Source organism: Crocodylus siamensis, chromosome 11, assembly GCF_052110815.1.
Source record: "Crocodylus siamensis isolate JL-2025a chromosome 11, ASM5211081v1, whole genome shotgun sequence".
Classification (NCBI taxonomy): Eukaryota; Metazoa; Chordata; order Crocodylia; family Crocodylidae; genus Crocodylus; species Crocodylus siamensis.
Window position 1 is genome coordinate 55,310,071 of NC_143405.1, and position 18,838 is coordinate 55,328,908.

General features: G+C 42.9%; 1 protein-coding gene across 2 annotated transcripts in view; it reads right to left on the reverse strand.

Annotated features, from left to right (window-relative positions):
• ITPR1 (inositol 1,4,5-trisphosphate receptor type 1) overlaps window positions 1–18,838 on the reverse strand; it is a 227,450-nt gene that overhangs the window by 132,811 nt on the left and 75,801 nt on the right. For both annotated transcript variants that reach the window (XM_090022746.1, XM_090022745.1), the window contains exons 11-21: window positions 16,143–16,297; window positions 14,081–14,180; window positions 13,414–13,574; window positions 12,197–12,338; window positions 11,624–11,782; window positions 10,838–11,010; window positions 10,607–10,726; window positions 8,828–9,022; window positions 6,333–6,584; window positions 4,864–5,005; window positions 378–531 (exon numbers count right to left, since the gene is read on the reverse strand). In XM_090022746.1, the coding sequence (XP_089878872.1) occupies window positions 378–531; window positions 4,864–5,005; window positions 6,333–6,584; window positions 8,828–9,022; window positions 10,607–10,726; window positions 10,838–11,010; window positions 11,624–11,782; window positions 12,197–12,338; window positions 13,414–13,574; window positions 14,081–14,180; window positions 16,143–16,297 (1,753 nt within the window). The remainder of the gene's footprint in view (window positions 1–377; window positions 532–4,863; window positions 5,006–6,332; window positions 6,585–8,827; window positions 9,023–10,606; window positions 10,727–10,837; window positions 11,011–11,623; window positions 11,783–12,196; window positions 12,339–13,413; window positions 13,575–14,080; window positions 14,181–16,142; window positions 16,298–18,838) is intronic.

Genomic DNA, 18,838 nt, shown 5'->3' on the forward strand with positions numbered 1-18,838 from the left:
GTCTGCACACCGGTCTGCCCCACCCACCTGCACGTGGTGCACCAGGAGCAGGGCTGCAGGTAGGAGCATAGGTGAGGGGGCGACGTGCGTAGGAATAAGGCGGTCACCGCATTCCCATTGAGGGCTAGAGCAGATGGGAGACATATGCACGTGCAGGCATGTTATAAATGCAAAACAAGAAATGTTGATTTGTCAGTAGTTTAATGCCTTGCACTCTTACTAAATATTGATTAAAATCGGATAGGCATCGGCTGGTACCACCAGCTACCGGTATTGGCAAAAAAAAATCTTTATTGGTGCACCTTACTGCCAACCTGTTCTTTACCCCTACCCAAGAGGTCTCTCCCCACCCTCCATGTCATTTTTCACAGTCTCACCTTTACTTTCTTCTCCTTTTGCCATCTTAGTAATGGGGAAGATCGTAGTAATATGCACACAATCCAATATAGCAAGAAGAATTTTGGTTAGTCTTAGAAGATCACAGAAGTTGTAGAAACCAAAATATATCAGATTTCTGGCCAAGTTCACAACCTATTCAAAATGGAAACATAGATTAACCTTCCTTTTTGCCATGAAAATTTGTTTCTTCATTTTTTTTCCTTGTATTTTAAAACATTAGAGCTCTTTCATCTTACAGCCTTTCTATAAAGGAACAAGCACAAATTCATAATTTTATATTCTAATAACGAATAGAAAGCTTATTTTTAATTATCAGGTATTTTAATACTTAACAAATTAAAAACCTTTTGCTACTCACTACTCTATTCAAACTATTCCCAAAAATCATTATTAATAGTATCGTGTGCTCCTTGAATGAGGAAAATGCATCTCTATTGGTAGAAAACTAAGTATTGAGCTAACGAAGAAAAAAAACAATGCAACTCCTCTCTAACTACTTACAGCCTACACTCAATGGGTGTTTTACATTACGTTCATGAAGAGCAAGGGCCAAAAATTAAAGGCACTCCCTGTTTTTAATGTTTTATTCTACCATTTTGTATTACTTCATTTTATTAAATGTATGCATCAGATGTTTGATTTTACTTTGGTTTAAATTAGTAGAATGTGCAATTTTGTTGTCTACTTTTACTAAAAAAAAAAAAAAAAAAGTCATATCATTTTATTATATAATTGTATTGCTAATTCGACAACATCATTTCAGTGAAACCTGTATTTAAAACTACCACAATTAAATATTCCATAACAATATGTATTAAATATGAAGCAGGAAAGAAAGTAAAACAAGTCCAGAAAAATGATAACATTCACGTTTTTATATAAAATTACAGATTAGTAAGCATTTATCAACTTTAGGGAGCACTTCCAAAAGAAAAGATAATTCTTGACAATTCCTAGTTGCCAAGAATGGCATTCCTTCTCCACCCCTCACGGGAGAGGCAAAGGAAAAATGTTTCCAAACCTTGACCAAATAGTTTACATGCTTAAGTGTAGCCTTTTTCTGTAGTAGGATAAGAAGTGAATTTTGTTACTCAAAAGTATTTCATAAATGTTCTTCAAGTATGATGAATTATAAAGTATTTAATCAATGTTTTCATTCCATTTTATTCAAGTATTCATTCTTATAAATGGTCTGGCAAGACATGTACTAGTGTATCTTTTTCTACCGAATGAGTGCATGAGTCACCTATGGAAGACCAAACTGAACATGTCAGCAAAGTTCAATACAACAACTCCAACGGGGAGTGCTGAAAGCAAACACAGATGCTGAAAATACTTTTAAGATATGACTTTGCTCTGTCCCCTACCAGAAGGCCTGCTAATACAAATGCAAATGGAATCGCTTACAGGAGGAAGGACTAAGAGCTTGCTGAAGACTTGGGCTTACATGGTGCCCTCCAACTCACCCAATACTAAAAGCAAAGTTTCAGCATTTAGTTTTGCAAGAGATAAGGATTCGTGTGGCTGGTAACTTTTACTGGGCCAACTGCATGCTTGGGATTCAGTTACACAAGTTTGTGCATGCATGATACAGTGCAGTCTTCATAGTTCTGTAGTTTCTAGGGTCAGAAGGGACCTGAGCAGATCATCTAGTCCGACCCCCTGCCATGGCAGAAAAGAGTACTAGGGTCAAACGACCCCAGCAAGATGTTCATCCAGTCTCCTCTTAAAAACCCCAGGGTAGGGGCCTGCACCACTTCTCTTGGAAACTGGTTCCAGACCCTAGCCGCCCTGACCGTGAAGTCGCGCCTCCTGATATCTAACCTAAACCTGCCCTCTGCCAGCTTGTGACCGTTATTCCTGGTCACTCCTGGCGGTGCTCGGGGGAACAGTGACTCGCCCAATGCCCGCTGATCTCCCCTGACTAGTTTGTAACAGGTCACAAGATCCCCCCTCAGCCTTCTCTTCTGGAGACTAAACAGGTTAAGGTCCCGCAGCCTGTCCTCATAGGGCCTGTCCTGTTGTCCGCTGATCATGCGAGTGGCCTCCTCTGGACCCTCTCCATGCTGTCCACATCCCTCCTGAAGTGTGGCGCCCAGAACTGGACGCAGTACTCCAGCTGCGGCCCGACCAGTGCCGCATAGAGGGGGAAGATCACCTCTTTGGACCTGCTCGAGATGCATCTGTGGATGCATGCCAAGGTGCAGTTGGCCTTCCTCACTGCGTTCCCACACTGCCGGCCCATGTTCATCTTGGAGTCAATGATCACTCCCAGATCCCTTTCCGCCTCCGTGCTGACAAGAGGGGAGTTCCCCAACCTGTAGGTATGGTGCCGGTTGTTCCTCCCCAGGTGCAGCACCTTGCACTTGTCTGTGTTGAAACCCATCCTATTCTCGTCCGCCCACCCTTGTAACCTGTCCAGGTCTGATTGTAGCCTGTTGCATCCTTCCAATGTGCCCACGTCCCCCCACATCTTAGTGTCATCAGCAAATTTGAACAGGTGCTTTTTACCCCCTCATCCAAATCACTGATGAAGAAGTTGAGCAGTGCAGGCCCAAGGACCGAGCCCCACTGCCCACGTCCTTCCAGGTTGAGAAGGACCCATCCACCACCACCCTCTGGGTGTGGCCCTCCAGCCAGTTGGCGACCCATTTGACTGTGTGGGTGTCTACACCACAGCCCCTCAGTTTCTTAATGAGAATGGGGTGAGAGACAGTGTCAAAAGCCTTCCAGAAGTCCAGGAAGACTATATCCACTGCTACCCCTGCATCTAATGATCTGGTGATCTGATCGTAAAAGGCCACCAGGTTGGTCTGACAGGATCTGCCACTGATGAACCCGTGTTGGTTGCCCCTAAGCATGCAGTCCCCTGCTGGCCCCTCCTGGATGTGTGCCAGCATAATTTTCTCAAACAGCTTGCCTAGGATTGAGGTAAGACTAACTGGCCTATAGTTTCCCGGGTCCTCCTTCCTGCCTTTTTTGAAGATGGGAACCACGTTGGCCCTCTTCCAGTCCTCCGGTACCTCACCAGAGCATCATGAGTGCTCGTAAAGCCGTGCCAGGGGACTTGCAATGACCTCGGCCAGTTCCTTTAGAACTCTAGGGTGGAGATCCTCCGGGCCGGCTGACTTGAATACGTCCAACCCCTCCAGAAGTTCCCCAACTAAATCCTTGCTAACCCGTGGCCCAGGTGTGCCTCTCCCGGGGCCCAAGGGGGCCCCAGCAGGGAGGTGGCTGTTCTGGTCCCTACTTAAGGAGACGGAGGCAAAGAAATCGTTAAACATGTTAGCTTTGTCGTCTGGTGTGACAACCAAGTTTCCCAGCGCGTCCTGCAAGGGCCCCACATTACCCGGGACCTTCTTTTTACCCCCTACGTATTTAAAAAAGGACTTCTTATTGTCCTTAAATCTGGAAAGCTAGTCCCAGTTCCATCTCTGCCTTGGCCTTCCTAACTGCCCCCCTACATCCCCGAGCAACTACAGAATAGTCCTCCCTGGTGATGACCCCTTCTTTCCACTGGGTGTAAGCCTCCTTTTCAGCAAGGAGACATTCCCGGATGCTTTTGGTGAGCCACGGAGGCTCGTGTGCTCTCCTGCTCCCTTTGATCCTCGTCGGGATTACCTTCCTTTGGGCTTAGAGGATCGTCTCCTTAAGGAGCGACCACTCTCCTTGGACACCTGGCTCCCCTCCCCTCCGGGACCTCAGCGCTTCTCCAACTATCCTCCTTAGCTTGCTGAAGTTTGCCCTCCTAAAATCTAGGGCCGCTGCCTTACTGCATGCCTTTGCCCCCTTGCGCTGGATGGTGAATTCCAGCAGACCGTGATCGCTGTCGCCCAGGTGGTCGAGCACCCACAGCCCCCTCACTAAGTCATCACCCGTGGCCAGCACTAGGTCCAACAAGGCATCTCCCCTGGTGGGGCTGTGCACCTCCTGGGTTAGATGGAGGTCCTGCACTCTGGCCAAGAACCTGCGGGAGCGTTCAGACCTAGCTGACTGCTCTTCCCAGCAGATGTCCCGGAAGTTCAGGTCCCCCATGACTACCACATCCCTAGCCTTCACTACCTCTGGGAGCCGACCCAAGAATTCCTGGTCAAGCTCTTCTCCCTGGTTGGGAGGTCTGTAGTAGACTCCCACCGTTAAGTCTCTTTCCCCTCGACTGCCTTGTACTCTAACCCAAAGCACTTCAGAGTGCCCCTCCCCTGACTCCTTGCTAATTGACGAGGATGTGCATTCCTCCTTTATATAGAGCGCCACGCCCCAACCTCTATTTCCTATCCTGTCCCTCCTGTACAGCCTATAGCCCTTGACATTCACCACCCAATTATTGCATTACCAGTCCTGTGTTAGTCTTCTTTCAGGTCTCACATTTCCTGGATCATCACAGCTACAACATCCCTCCAACACTATCAGCATTTAGTTTTACTTTAGAAACACATAACAATACAGTTATAGTGGCACACTTACCTCAAAAGTGAGCTTATTTTTCTCTTTATCAGAAAACGGGAACCTCTGACACACCACATCTCTCAAATATTCCTCAACAAATTCCATGGTCTGGGCAAATCTCTCTTTAATTTCATCTTTGGAAGTTCCACTGCTATCATAGCTAGAACGGGAGAAAATTAACCTTTACATTTAACATGCAAATATATAGCTTTCTCTCTCAACTAAAATTTCCTTTGCTTTGTCTAAATAAAGTTGGAGCTGTTAAACAATTTATCTAAAACTAAGGTGGCAGGAAGCTGACACCATAATTTCCTGGCTTTCACTACTTTGTCCCATATGCTCATTCTGTGCTATTTCAAAACATTTGAAAATAGCAACAATGGTAGCAAAAAAAAGTTCCAGGCTTTGTAATGGAAATTGGGTAAAGTGACGTGTAAGAGCAAAGAGAACAGATGTATCCACAAAGTGCTGACTGGACACAAACTGTTCTCCTTTTGAAGTGAAATCAAATGCAAGCCATATTTTAAATTTTTAAAACCACATGCTAGGCAAGCTTCTAAGCCTCATTCCTTCTCTAACACACTTGTAAGAATGGGGGGCGGGAATTTCCTTTAAAGTAGTTTTCTTCTTGATTGATTTCCTCCTGCTTTGGGTCCTTCTTTTTCCCCTCCACATGGAATTCACATCTGATGATTAATCTACTGGACTTCCATCAAAACAGACAAACTAGGTTAGTGGGAAGGAAAATACCAAGGGATATGATACTGGTAATGCTGCAGAAATTCAAAGCTCTACACTTAACAGGCTGAAGTGTTTATACCTATGAGTGGGGCAGGGGGAAAGGAAAAAAGAGTTTGAGACTTAAGAAGACTGTAAATAGGTCACTAGGAACAACTGAAGCAGTCTGTATTAAAATAGCATTTAGAGGACAATGACCAACGTTTGCCTTCCAGTAGCAGCTAAAAAAACATGACTGACTGCATTACCAGTCCTGTGTTAGTTGCAGCCCTGTCCTTCCTTGCGGAGAAAAAGATGGGTACGGTGGCAAGTCTCCACTTGGTTCCTTCTACCCAACACTGTGCTAGGTGTTTTAAGATCCCTCCCCTGAAGAGCTACACTGAGTATTCAAGACTAGCAAGAGGATGGGAAAAAGAACAGCAGCACAATTTAAGTTGCTTGCACAAATCACAGAAGCTCTGCATCAGTCTGTACAATGCCTAGGCACTACCTACTGGATCCCACTGCCTCGAGAGAGCCATGCAGCATCCGTACAAAGCTCCAAAACAGAGCTTTCCACCTTGAGGAAGATTTTTTTCAATGAGCATCTCATTGAATGCGACTGTTTTGATGTCACAAGCTTTCACTTTCAGCACTGTGCTAGCAGGATAAAGTTGGACTCTTACAGGAGTGGCAAAGCTCGTAATTTAGCTCCAGGCTTGTTTAGTTTTGCTTTTAATATTAAAAAGGGAAAAAAAAGAAGTACTTACTCATCAATAGCAATTTCAGAAGGTATTTCAGACCATAAGCGCGCATACTTCACTGGTGTTACTTGCTCTTGTGGATCACGGTCAACATGCATATGCAGCATCAGCCGGCAGAAAGAAGCTCTCAGATCATACGGCAAGTTTTCATCAGACATGCAACGAAGGATGAGATCCACATCCAGCTGGCCTGATATTTCATTTATAGCCAAGTACTGTCGATCAAGGCACATCCTAGCAAAGAGATTCAGCTGGTACCTTTTGGAAAATAAAACACATAAAACAGGTTAGTTTCCAGAAATTGAAGTGAGAGAAAATGGCAGACTGAGTATGGTAATAATGCCATCCAATAAAGATTTTCTTATTACTAGCATATACAAATACACTACAGGACACTAAATAGAACATATCATTTCTCAATAATAACCAAACATAAGCAGCATGCAAGGGTCACTTAGATTTCTTAGTGTTGCATACTAAGGAGTTAAGACCGCATTACAATCTTTTTTGCTAAAGCTATTTTAATAGCTAGGGAGCTACTGCACTGGAGTAAATAAAACAATGGTCTGTATAAAGGACTCAAAAGCTCATGTTTGCTTGCTAGTACAATGAAGGCAATGGACTACTGAAGCATTTCAAGTTGGACAGGTGCCGAAGTCTCCTTCTGAACTGCAGCACTAGTCTCCATTTCAATTAGTCACAGGGCAGGCGTATATAATGCACCTTCGTTTGTCTGCTTTGTAGCCAGTAGGAAGTGTTTAAAGTTAATGCATGTTTAACCAGCTCTGATCTTTAACCCTTAGTTGCTTGAATTGTGAAATATTGTGAAAGAGCATATGCCCAACGTTTAGAGTATTCATATGTTCCTTACTGATTGGGGTCAAGTATAAGATGATTTTTAAATATGGAGAGTACAAAGCATTTTGTTCAACTGGCTCATTTTTGTTGTAGGCAGAAACCTCAATTGAATCTTTACCAATTTTTTCGCGTTGACTTCATTGCGGACACGCACAGACGCTTGTTACCATAAGGTTAGAAGAAATTAAGAGCATCAAAAATTCTTTCCATGGGGAAAACAAACAAACTTGCAGGAATTGCATGGATGTTACAAACAGAAAGCTAAGAAGAAAGTTGTATCAAGTCAACCTTACAGCCAGAACTACTGAATAAGTTCAGGTCCAAATTCTATAAGTTAATCCATTCTAGGAAGTTTACCAGAAGAATTTTTTCGTTTTTAAAAAACAGAAGACAAGACAAAAATGGTATGAATTTATAGATTTCATAGACATTAGGCCCGGAAGGGACATCATAAGATCATTGAGTCCAGCCCCTTTTCCCAGGGGCAGGAAGTCAGCAGGGGTCATAGGATCCCAGCAAGATAAACACCCAAATGTCTCTTCAAGGCGTTCAAAGTAAGTGCTTAAACCATCTCTGGCAGCAGTTTATTCCAAACCTTGGGGGCTCGGACAGTCAATATGTTCAGCCTGAAATGGTCATGGAGGAGTCTGTGACCATCTGACCTTGTCCTCCCTTGAGATGCTCTGGTGAACAAGTGTTCCCTCGGATCCTGGCGGTCACCCCTGAGAAACTTATAAGCAGCCACCAGATCACCCCTGAGCCTGCACTTTTCCAGCTTGAAGAGTCCCATGGCTCTCAGCCTCTCATCCTTGAGAAAGGAATGTATTGATACTTTCCACCCCACCATAGGCAATGGTCTTTCAAATTATTTTCAAGAGTTTATACCCTAAACAGAAATTCAGTCTGGGCTGAGAGCTGGATGTACTATGTGCCAAGAACTCAGGGTCTTGCTGAATCGTCAGGAAACGCCACTTATTAGAAACTGCTAAAAAACATAGCTGAGCAATACAGAAAGCTAAAAAAAAAAAAAAAAAAAAAAAAAAAATGAGAGATATATTCAAATACAACTTTTGTGGCATGTTCATATAAACCACCCTAGTGGGAACTTCAGGGCTACTAGAAGGCGGGAAGTTAACAAGAAATTCTTAACAACAACAACAAAAAAAAAGGTGAGGAAAAATCGTAATGGTAACAAAGACAGGACAGCACTCCTTTCAGTGCTGGCTCATCTCTCTATCAAGAGGCCCAATTAAAATATGAATTGTGTGGAACCAAGGTTAAAAGATAGTCATGAAGCAAGTCAAGCTATCGTGGAAGACATTATCATCGGGAGGGAGCTGGCCACAGATGCTTACCTTGACATTCTGCCAAACCTATCTATTCCTAATCTCACCTACTCACTGCTTCAGCTAAATTTATTATATTCATATGGATGATTTGATTTGCGTCTTTTATGATCAGCCTGGTGCTTCTAGTTACTCCACCATATATACACAATGCTTTTGCTACATCTTCTATTGGGTATTTTGAGCAATAATTCAAGTCTTTATTCAGAACTACTTTTCTAGTAACACACCTACGACGCTTTTACCCACACTTGTCTTGTTACACTTCTATAGCTCACTACTGCACACAGTGTTAACCTGTAATAGCTGAGTACATCCCGATCTTCCTTCTGCCCTTCCTTAGCATCTTGAGCCAACTCTCTGATACTCTTACTGCGTATTTCCTGGTTACTGTCTCTCCAGAATAGCCAGACTTCTTCCTCATCTTCTCCAACCTCCAAGGCATTATCTCCACTTGATACCTCTTCAAACTCAAACCGAGACAGAACCAACCTGGCAAAAATGAACAGGGATTAGACTTAGAAGACTGTTTCAAGCCAACTGCTAAACTATACCATGGACATGGCAACAATAACCTTCACAGTCACTCAGGAAACCTGCATTCATTATCAGCATGACAAATAAATACATTTTAATGCAAGCGTTAGTGTCATCTCGTGTGATGACGTCAGGTGTTCAGAAATTTTAATATGGGTGTTACATAAAAGCCCTGTTAGATGCAATCAGACAAATAATACAAAATCACAAACATAGTACATTTCTAGTTGATGCCAAAAGGAATTTTATTTCACATACATATTTCCAGGCAGATCATCTATGAGGCTACGATACACACACACACACAGGCCACTCAGGGCAAGGCCAGGTAACGCTAGCGGTGGACTCTTCTATCCAGGAAACATTAATTTAAGCAACATCTAGGGGGATACCAGCACCAATTAAATGCTCCCCCAAACCCTTTGCCATGACCAAATAATATCCCATAATCAGAAACCAGAACATAAACTTTATTTGGCTTGAAGAAAACAATCCAGAATGGCCACCTAACTCCATCTGACCTCTGCTGCAGTCCTGTGCCACCTGGGAAGTGCCTGAACTTTGCATTAGTCTCCAGCTCCTCAGAGAAAATTTCTATTGAGCCACTGTTTGAGGGAGTGGGGAAAAAGCAACCCATCTACCATTTGACGAGTAGCTTATTAGTTAGGGCACTTGCCCAGGAAACAGGGGACAGATTCCAGGTCTTACTCGGATGAAGGAATTTGAACCCAGATCTCCTACTTTCAGGGAAGGTGCTCTAAACCCCCAGACTAACTGCCAAGCTAGACTAGTCTGTGGGTGTCCCCTATCCTTCCCGTTGAAGCTGAGCCACTAGAAAGGAAGGCAAAATGAAGCCTGACTGAGTGAAGAAGTCATTCTCCCAGCAGGGGGGAAAGGAGGGAGCAGCTCTTGGGTTCTGGAGCCTGCTCCAAACTGATGTTAATTCATATCACTTCCCACCCTTTTTTTAAAACCACTGATCTCTTCTGTATCAATAAATGCTGCTTCATAGCAACTAATTTGAATTTGGTGTCTGGGCCAAATTTATTATAGGGTAAAGGCATTGGCACACTATTCCAGAGACACGGAAATGGGAATTGGGATGTCTTGGGGTGGGGGAAACAAAGGTACAAGCACCAGTTTGCAAGCGTGGAGAACAGGTACTGATTCCAGTTCATCTGCAGGGGAAATTCTGAAGGTCAGATGAGGACGAGGACTCTGGGATCCTGAAAAGCAACTTGCAAAGTGTGAACTACAGTTTGGGATTTGGGTGTGTTGAATGCTGTTAAGGTTCAAGAGGTTCCTGATTTAGCATTTGGCTCTGTTAGAGTAAAACACAAGATGTTTGATAAAAGGCTTATGATCACAGGGTCAACATCCAAAGAGCAGTGATTTCTCTGGCTACAGCTAACTGTATGCATTTAGAAAGGCCTGAACACAGCACCCTGCCCCACTTCTATTCTGCCTTGCCAGAAGCATCCTCACCAACCCACTTTCCAAGCCAAGCTAAAAAAACAGCTATGAAGGGTCTTGACTTACTTAGTCTCAATGAGTATGTCTGCATTTGCTGGATTCAGCACAGCTTTACAGATCAGCTCCTGTGTCACTGGTATACTCTTGTTCATGGAAACACACAGATCTGAGAGGTAATCCAAAAACCTATTGGGAAATAAAAAGCCAACACTGAATCCTAATCAAGATGCCTAAAGCTGAAGCAGCTACTGGCCACTCCAGATGTCTTGCAAACTGTCAAACACCTTTTCATCTCACCTGGGCTCCCTGTTCTTCCTCACAAGGCTAACAAAGGTGTCTATCTCTGCAGCTGTAATGTGCTTCTCCAGAAGTTTACGATTGTTATGAAGCAATGCCGTTATCGTGTCCTCTGCCAATACATCGTAGCCAATTTGTTTCTGCATAAAGCCAAACTGCTTGGCAATATATTCCTTCAAAATATGGAGGGGGAAAAAATAAGTCATTTTAACCAAATGTAACACTTCAAAAGGTAAGGCTGTTTCTCTCCCTAAAAGAGAGCTTGATTAAAATCCCACTGTTCTTACAGCGAGGAAGAGCTTTCAGGCCTCCAAAGCTACAGGGCTGGATACATCCCAGACATGCATCCTTTTTCCTGTTCCTATAAATTCTCAAAAAAAAAAAAAAAAAAAAAAAAGATAGTGCTCCACAGCTGGATAGCAAAGGTAAGAGTTGCAGAATCCACTGAGGTATTAGGGACAAGGCAGAATCCACTGAGGTATATGAGGGATAACGGAAACCCTAGTCTTCACTAACATTAGACAAGGTGAGCAACAACTTCACAGTTATCCCAAGTTCCTGTAAGAAACAGCAGTATGGAAGCTAGTACAAATCTCTGATTGAACTCAAAAGGCCCCCAAGCTCCACCTAACTGAGCGATCCAAACCTCTTACCTGTCTCTGGACCCCACACATGCAAAATATGCAGATAAGCTGGTACGGCTCAATCCACGGGGGTACAGGTTTGCTTTAATGGAATTAGAGGTCTATTGGCACCCTCTCCAGAGAGCTTAACTTCAGCGCTAACCTGATTTTTTCTGTAATCTTGCTGGGAGTGTCGCAACACCCTGTAGCAGAGCCGACAAATATGTCTAAAAGGAGCATGACGCTGGTCTCCAAGTTCCTCCAGTCGCAACATAGGCCCATCTCCACCGTCTGTAAATGGAGCTTGTAACAACTTGAAAATCTGTAAGGTTAAAAATGAATAAAATAAATAAAAAGGTCTTCAGAGGTACTACATGCATATAACCAAGATAGGTGTGCACATACACTCCCACATCTGTCACTTTGTAGCCCCAACCCCAACTTCCAGACTCCCTACTTCAGTTTTGAATTAGTTTCTCCCACCCAAAAGCATCTTACAGCTCTAATCAGGACCAAGTATCTGGTTTCCAACATCCCCTCTGATGGTTTTTCTTCCATCCTAACCTTCACCTTGCTACCGCCACGTCCCTTGTACAGCAAAGGGACACAGAGTTTGAGACTTTCACTACTACCCATTCACTGAAAGCCAAAAGGTGGCATGAGTTACTTTATCCAGCTTGTACAATTGTACCACTAAGCCATGACAAGTTCTGGTACAGGATACTATCCAGCCTACCTGCTTTAGGATATTTTGCTCTCTCATCAGTTTTTGTCGCTCTCGGTTTGGTTTAGAAAACACCACTTCAAGTACGTCTTGCCCAGAATTAGTCCCACCAGTAACGAAGTAAACCAAATCTTCCAGCAGCTTGGTGACGGACCTGTGCAAGACCCACACTGTTAATGCAAAACTCTAACCAGCAATACCAAATAAAAAACAAACCCTCAACAGTTTGAAACTTTTTCACATAAAGTTAATCAGGAGTTAACCACAAGTGAAATGCAATATTCCTGGCATACAAAAAAAATAAAAATAAATGCATCTTTTCCTAAAAAACAGCCGCTGGGAAAAAACCCCAAAAAACGTGTGTGCATTATATGCGAGAAATATGGCAAGGACTGTCCATCTTTCCAAGCAAAAGCCAAAGTAAAAATCTGTACAGGACTCGCAGGAATCAGAAAAGTGAGTAGGCTTGGCTCCTTAGCTGCTGCTGTTCAGTTACTTGCTAAAGAGAAAGGTTTTTGAAAGACAGAATGAAGAAAAGATAAAAGGCACGCACTTTATTCTGAGATGTGCTGCGTCCGAGAAGATATGGAAAAGCCTACAGATTCTGCAGCAATGAAAACTGGGGACTAGTTTAATCTTGTTGCTGTATGCATGTAGTCTAACAGCCATATGGTAGAAATTGGGAGAAAGTTGCAATATTTGAGGCACATGGAGACTAGCCCACGTGCGGCTCCTGTAGTTCCAGTTAGTCTGATGGACATCTCTTTAAAACTGAAACAGAAGCCCATTTCAGAAACAAAATCGTACGTTCTAAGCACCAGGCGTTGTGCATTCTTTGGATGTAGCCACATATATTTTTGCAGGCACTGCTGGAAGATTTGCAAGAAGTCATGTGTTCAATCCTCACAGACAAGCTGGACTGGAAGATCTCGCGCTCCATTTATGGTCTCTTTCAGTACAGCCACTCTAGGGGTTATTTCTCCCAGCTTCACATTGGCACACAGGGTACCTAGTGATGATGCCCAGCAGAAAGACGGCACAGGTTGAGGACCGCCGAACTTTCAGATAAAAAAAAAACACAAACCAGCTCACTTCTAAATAAGAGGGAAAAAAACCCCAAAAAGCTGTTCCTTAAGTAAATTTACCATTTTATCTACTTAGGAGGAATAGTCATCATTTCAAAAGGAAGCAAGCTTCTCCCCACGACGCTTGGTTCCTACATCCCTTACCTTCTTTCATTCTGGGTTATCGTTCCCTTCTCCAGCTTGCCAGCAATGGAACCCAACACCTTGCTTGCATCATTTGCAAAGTCCAAATCGCGAACTTCTGCAGGAGAAACTGGTACTATAGCAAAAGCTTCTTTGTCCTCTTTTACTGGAGAGGTACCAATCTAAAACCCAAGGTAATTTTAGTATCGCACCAAAAAACAACGGGGCAAAACAGCGACAAACTAACTAGCTCAGTAATATTAAGACATGAGAGCATCTGCACTATTACATAATAGCTAATATTAGAAACAGCAGAAAGATTTTTGACAAGACATGAACTTGAAGAACAAAACCCTTCCTTGTAGTTCCTAAATTGTTATGATTCAGGCGAGCAAAGATCAGATGAGACTGCACAAATACTGCCACAGATGGACAAAAGCTGCTGCTTGTGATTATTACACTGCAGTGAAAAAACAAAGGCTAACAATTTAATGGTCATTGCCTAATTTGTTACAAGACTCAGTGCAGTTAGTCTGCATTAATAATGCATTGTTTATTATTTGACAGAAGCACAAGTCCAAGGCCTTGGGGGGTTCCCCCCCCACTACAAAGTTGTTTTAAAAGAAAAAAAAAAGAATAAGGAACAGAGAACATACTTTTTTTTTTTTTTTTGAGTTACAGAACTTACTTTAAGCATCACAGGTTTTTCTTCTTCTTTATCAATGGGAATATTGGTGCTGTGCACCCAGGTGTTAGTACACAGATGTCGAAGCCTGACATAGGAGTTCCTTTAAAAAAAAAAAGTTCTCTTAAAACATCCAGATTTCCAGTAATCTTCAGCTTTTATAACTTCTGAGAAGTTAGTATAATTGATTTATGTAAGCGGGGGGGGGGTTCCTGCTAGAAGCTATGCATAACAAGAATAAGGCTCTTCAGAGTACAAATAAAGCTTAAAATATTAGAAAGATCTTGTTTTTAAGTCAATTGGACTCAAAAGGCCACCTACGCATGTTTATATTACAGCAGTTCAAACTTTCCCCCCACTCTCTTCCAAAGTGATTGAGCAAAAGCTATCTAAGGATAAGGATGCTCTTTGAAAATTGCTTTAATACTGACAGAATCATCATCATCATCCTCCACAATTTATAAACCTTAGGAAGAAAGTTAAAAAAGTTAGTCAAGCCTGTTGTAAACTGGAGTTATTCCCATAATCATACAATGAAGTACTAGCTGGGAAGCACTACACATGTTCATATTAAGTACAACATTTATGCAAGTTATTTTACTACTAGAAAAACAGCAAGTACTAGAGGGTAACAATCAGGCCTTCAATCTTTCAAGAGCAAGTATCTAGGAACAAAAAGTTCCTTAATACTCAATAGTCTCAGCCTAACCTACAGCTGATCTCCATAACCACAGCCTGGGGTGAACTAACCATCTGTGAACAGGCTAAGAACTATTACGGGCAAGATCCAGATATAACAGTACAATGTTGCATGTAGAAAGCCTGCAGGGCCAGTGCAAGCTTCAGCAAGGTTGCTGTAGGCCTGTGTTTCAGGTTTACCTCCCAATGCACAGTGCAAGGAAGCAGCTATGGAGGAACTCTTAAAAGCACTACGCATCTGCATCTGTGCAAGTACTAGAAACCACACCGCCACATGCATAGAAAAGAATCCATTTGAGCATGCTGCCCATGTCGTTCCCCTTAGAGAAGTGGCTTTCTAGGAGTGAGGGCATCCCCAACCACTAAAATGTGGTACCTGCTGTCTCCAGCTGAGAACCTCAGTTCTTTGCCTCAGGGTCTGCAGCTGCTGCCCAGGCAAATTTCCTTGTGCATCTCTGAAGACAGCTTGACTGAGAAGGGCTGCAGCATGCCTCTCCAACAAGCCTAAAGCAGGCAGGAGCACCAGCTTGTGCTGCAGCCCTCCCCAGTCTGACCGCACAGTTTCCCAGAAACCGAGGCACCCAGAGCAGGAACTGTCCTCTGTGCCTCTGTTTCTGGGAAGAGCATGGGGGATCGGACCAGAAAGGGCTGCAGCACAAGCTGGCTCTCCTGTTTGCTTTAGGAGAACCCTAAAGGAGGCAGAAGGATGTGCAAGTGCCACTGCCCTTCACAATCTAACCGTGCACAGGGCACTTTTTACCGGGCTATGGCACTACTGTACCATAGCCCCTCTTCAGGGGCACCCCAGTTGAGAACTGCTGAATTGGAGCCGATTAAACAGTTTTATTAACGCTGCCCATTTTGGAAAGCATTTCATGCCTCTGGTTCGTTTCTGTAAGTGAACAGGGCAAATAAAGTGCTTAGTTATAAAATAACACTGTTCGAGAGCAGTATACCGGAGATCACGTAGACACCTCACTACAAGTAACCCGATGAGTGTGGACAAGATCTCTGGACAAAAGTTCTAGTCCCATTGACCTGATGTGCGATATTGGGCAAATCATACCTGTGCAATTCCCCCCACCCCCATCTACAAAATGGGGATAATATTTATAAAGCCTAGGCAAAACACTTTGTTATCAGCTGCTGAAAAGCACTATATAAAAATTGCTGGATATCAATATTACCCATAATTCACAAAGAGGAGACCGCAAATCAATTAGGAAAAAAAAACAACCCAAGTGGTAAGCAGTTCATTTATGTTAATAAATGTAGAAATAACTGCCAAGGCAGACACTCAGCACAAGCTGGATATTGCCTTAGGCCCACAGGAATTGAGAATGTTTTGGACATAAAAGCCTCATACCTTGGAACAAGGCTATCTCCACCTCGCAAAGTGGTGGGGTCCAACTCAAAGATGGAGGAGATATCGTTTCCTTCAGGCACCGACACCAAAGAGTATGCCATCTTCTCCGGAGCATTATGCAAACCTTGTTGGGATCCATCCTGGTCGGGATCCAGCTGTGGAAGAAGCCCCATCAAACCAAGTCAAAAAAAGCCATCCTCAGCCCTGTCCGTCCAGCATGAAAAGCCACACGTTATAAACAAGCTTTTCATAGCCACAGGCCACTCCAGTACCAATACTAGAAAACGAGCTCCAAATCTGCTTTAGGACAAACAAACAAACAAAAGTATTCCTTAGCTTTTTTTTGGTGCTGATAACCCTTAAGCATTTCCAGATTTTAAGCATTCGTCTTTCTGCAGCGAGAGCCAGAAGAGACGTGCAAAAAAAAGGTATCAAGGAATTCACCCCACAGTTCACCAGAAAAACAGATGAGATTCATATTGATCAAGGTCTGCTAAGATCCCCATCCTAGGTACTGCACAAGGCACCAGAGATCTGCTTGACATTTGATCATGCTAACAGCAATTTGTAAGCAGCAAAGTTACCAGCTACAATTGCCACACACTTTCAGAGTCAGACTATCAGCGGCTATCAGTCTTCCAAGACCAGAAATAGCCGTCAGTCACTGATGAAAGCGGTGAAAAGTAATTAAGTTAACTGGCTAGTAGTTTTTGCTTCAGTTTGTGCTCCTTTCATATGTACCTATCAAGACAGTACAAAAAAGAGACATGGCTGGTATAGTGCAAGCAATGATTAGATTACTGGCTTCCTTTGCCTACAGAAGCAAGCGTTTATATTTCAGGGGGTAGTCACTACCATCAGATGAATGAACAAAAACTTGAATTATGAGCAAAGACAGAGAAGCTGAAGGGAAAAGAAATACAAAGAGAAGAACTACAGCTTTCAGATGGTTCCCGAGAGCCGTGGCAGCAATAACCAGTCCAGAAGGTCAAGTCAGTAGATCAGAGGCAAAAATATAGGTGCTCGAGGCCCACCAGTCCAACACTTTGATCTGAAGTCCGATTTTCAAAACTGTCATGTAACCAAGAATCCTATTACCCATAACAATAAATGGTAGAGTCTTAGTATTTGTAAGGCCACTTAGCAAAAGGTACCATAAAGATTAAGTTAGGAGTCTAAACTTGAAGCATCAATGTTTGAAAGTCTTGACATAAAGCAGTGGAAAAGGGAGGATTATATTAAAAGATACAGACGCTTAGTACATACACACATATACTCATCAGGATTCTCTGTGGTTACTATAAATCGGGTAGTAGTAACAACTTGGTCACAGAACAGAGAGCTAATAAAGCTTTTGGTTTACTACCTAGGAATAAGACGCTAAATGCATGGAACAAAAGTGCAGTCAAGATCTGCCTTCAAAAGAATATGCAGCTAAAAACTCAAAATAATCTGTTTTGGCAACTTCCATCTACTGCTCACTTGAAATGAAGTCTTAAAAAGTTTTCAACCATTTCCTCTACCCCAAAATGAGGCAACTGCTATATCTTAAAAACACCAAATACCTCTGGCAGTCGAGGCCCTAAATTGCTCACTTCTAGAGCCGATAGCCAACTTGCAGACCAGGGAGCTGGAAATCAACAGGAAGTGGGATAACTCAGATAAGAGTATTACTATATCCGAGCAGAATTAAAGCTTGTTACAGAAGCAGGATTATAAAACTGATACAATGGGTGCCTTGTAATGTCCCAGGGTGCAACTGGGGACACATTATCCATGCTCTTTCAAATCAAACCCCTGCACTTACGGAGGAATAAGGAAACAACACCAGGACAAGAAACTCGCCGTCTTGAGACCGATTCAGGCTTGAATCAAGTCACTGTATCCAAATAAGGATAGGCAGCCCACACAATCTTGCTGTTAAAAGAGGTTTCAACTATATTTGCATGTCAGAGACAAATTATGCGCTTGTGACATTTCTGTTTATAGTCTATTTTCGCCACCTGGTGGTCAAGCAGCATAGGCAAATAACAAACCTGCGCACACCCACATACACAAAGTATGTAAAACAGAAATCACCAAATCCCGAGCTCATTTTTTTTGAGGTAGAGACTTTAACAGAAGAACAAACAAAGACGAGACAGATATTGATATGAAAGCCTTTTCACTGACTGATTTCCAAAAAAACCTCACTAGAAATCACGTAACAAGGATTATTGTTTTTGGGGGGCAGAAGTTAAGCAGCAGCTTAAACTGCAACTTCCAGAAAGTTTGCATCTGCCACACAATAATACTGGAAAAACAAGTTACACTGAGAAACACACTCTCAAGTATCAAGTGGGAAGCACTGACTTTTTACTGCTTGCCACTGATCACCTGCATGTAGGCAAACTTAACATGCCAGATAAACGCTCCTTAGAAAGTAAGTTATAGCTTGCCTGACCTTCATGCATCAAGACAATTTTCCCTCCCACCCCTCTTCTCAAAAGGAGACGAGCCTTTTTTTAACTCATTTCCAAACAAAGCAATCTTTCCTTATGCAAGATAATTATCAAAAAGTACAGGTTATTGCATAAGTCTCCAGCATAATCCAACTGCAAAAACTGTATATTCCATAAAAGGAAGTTGCTGTTATAGTTCTATGTGCCATCATCGTTAAAATGAGCTATACAGTAGCTGTACAGTAAGGCCTGCTT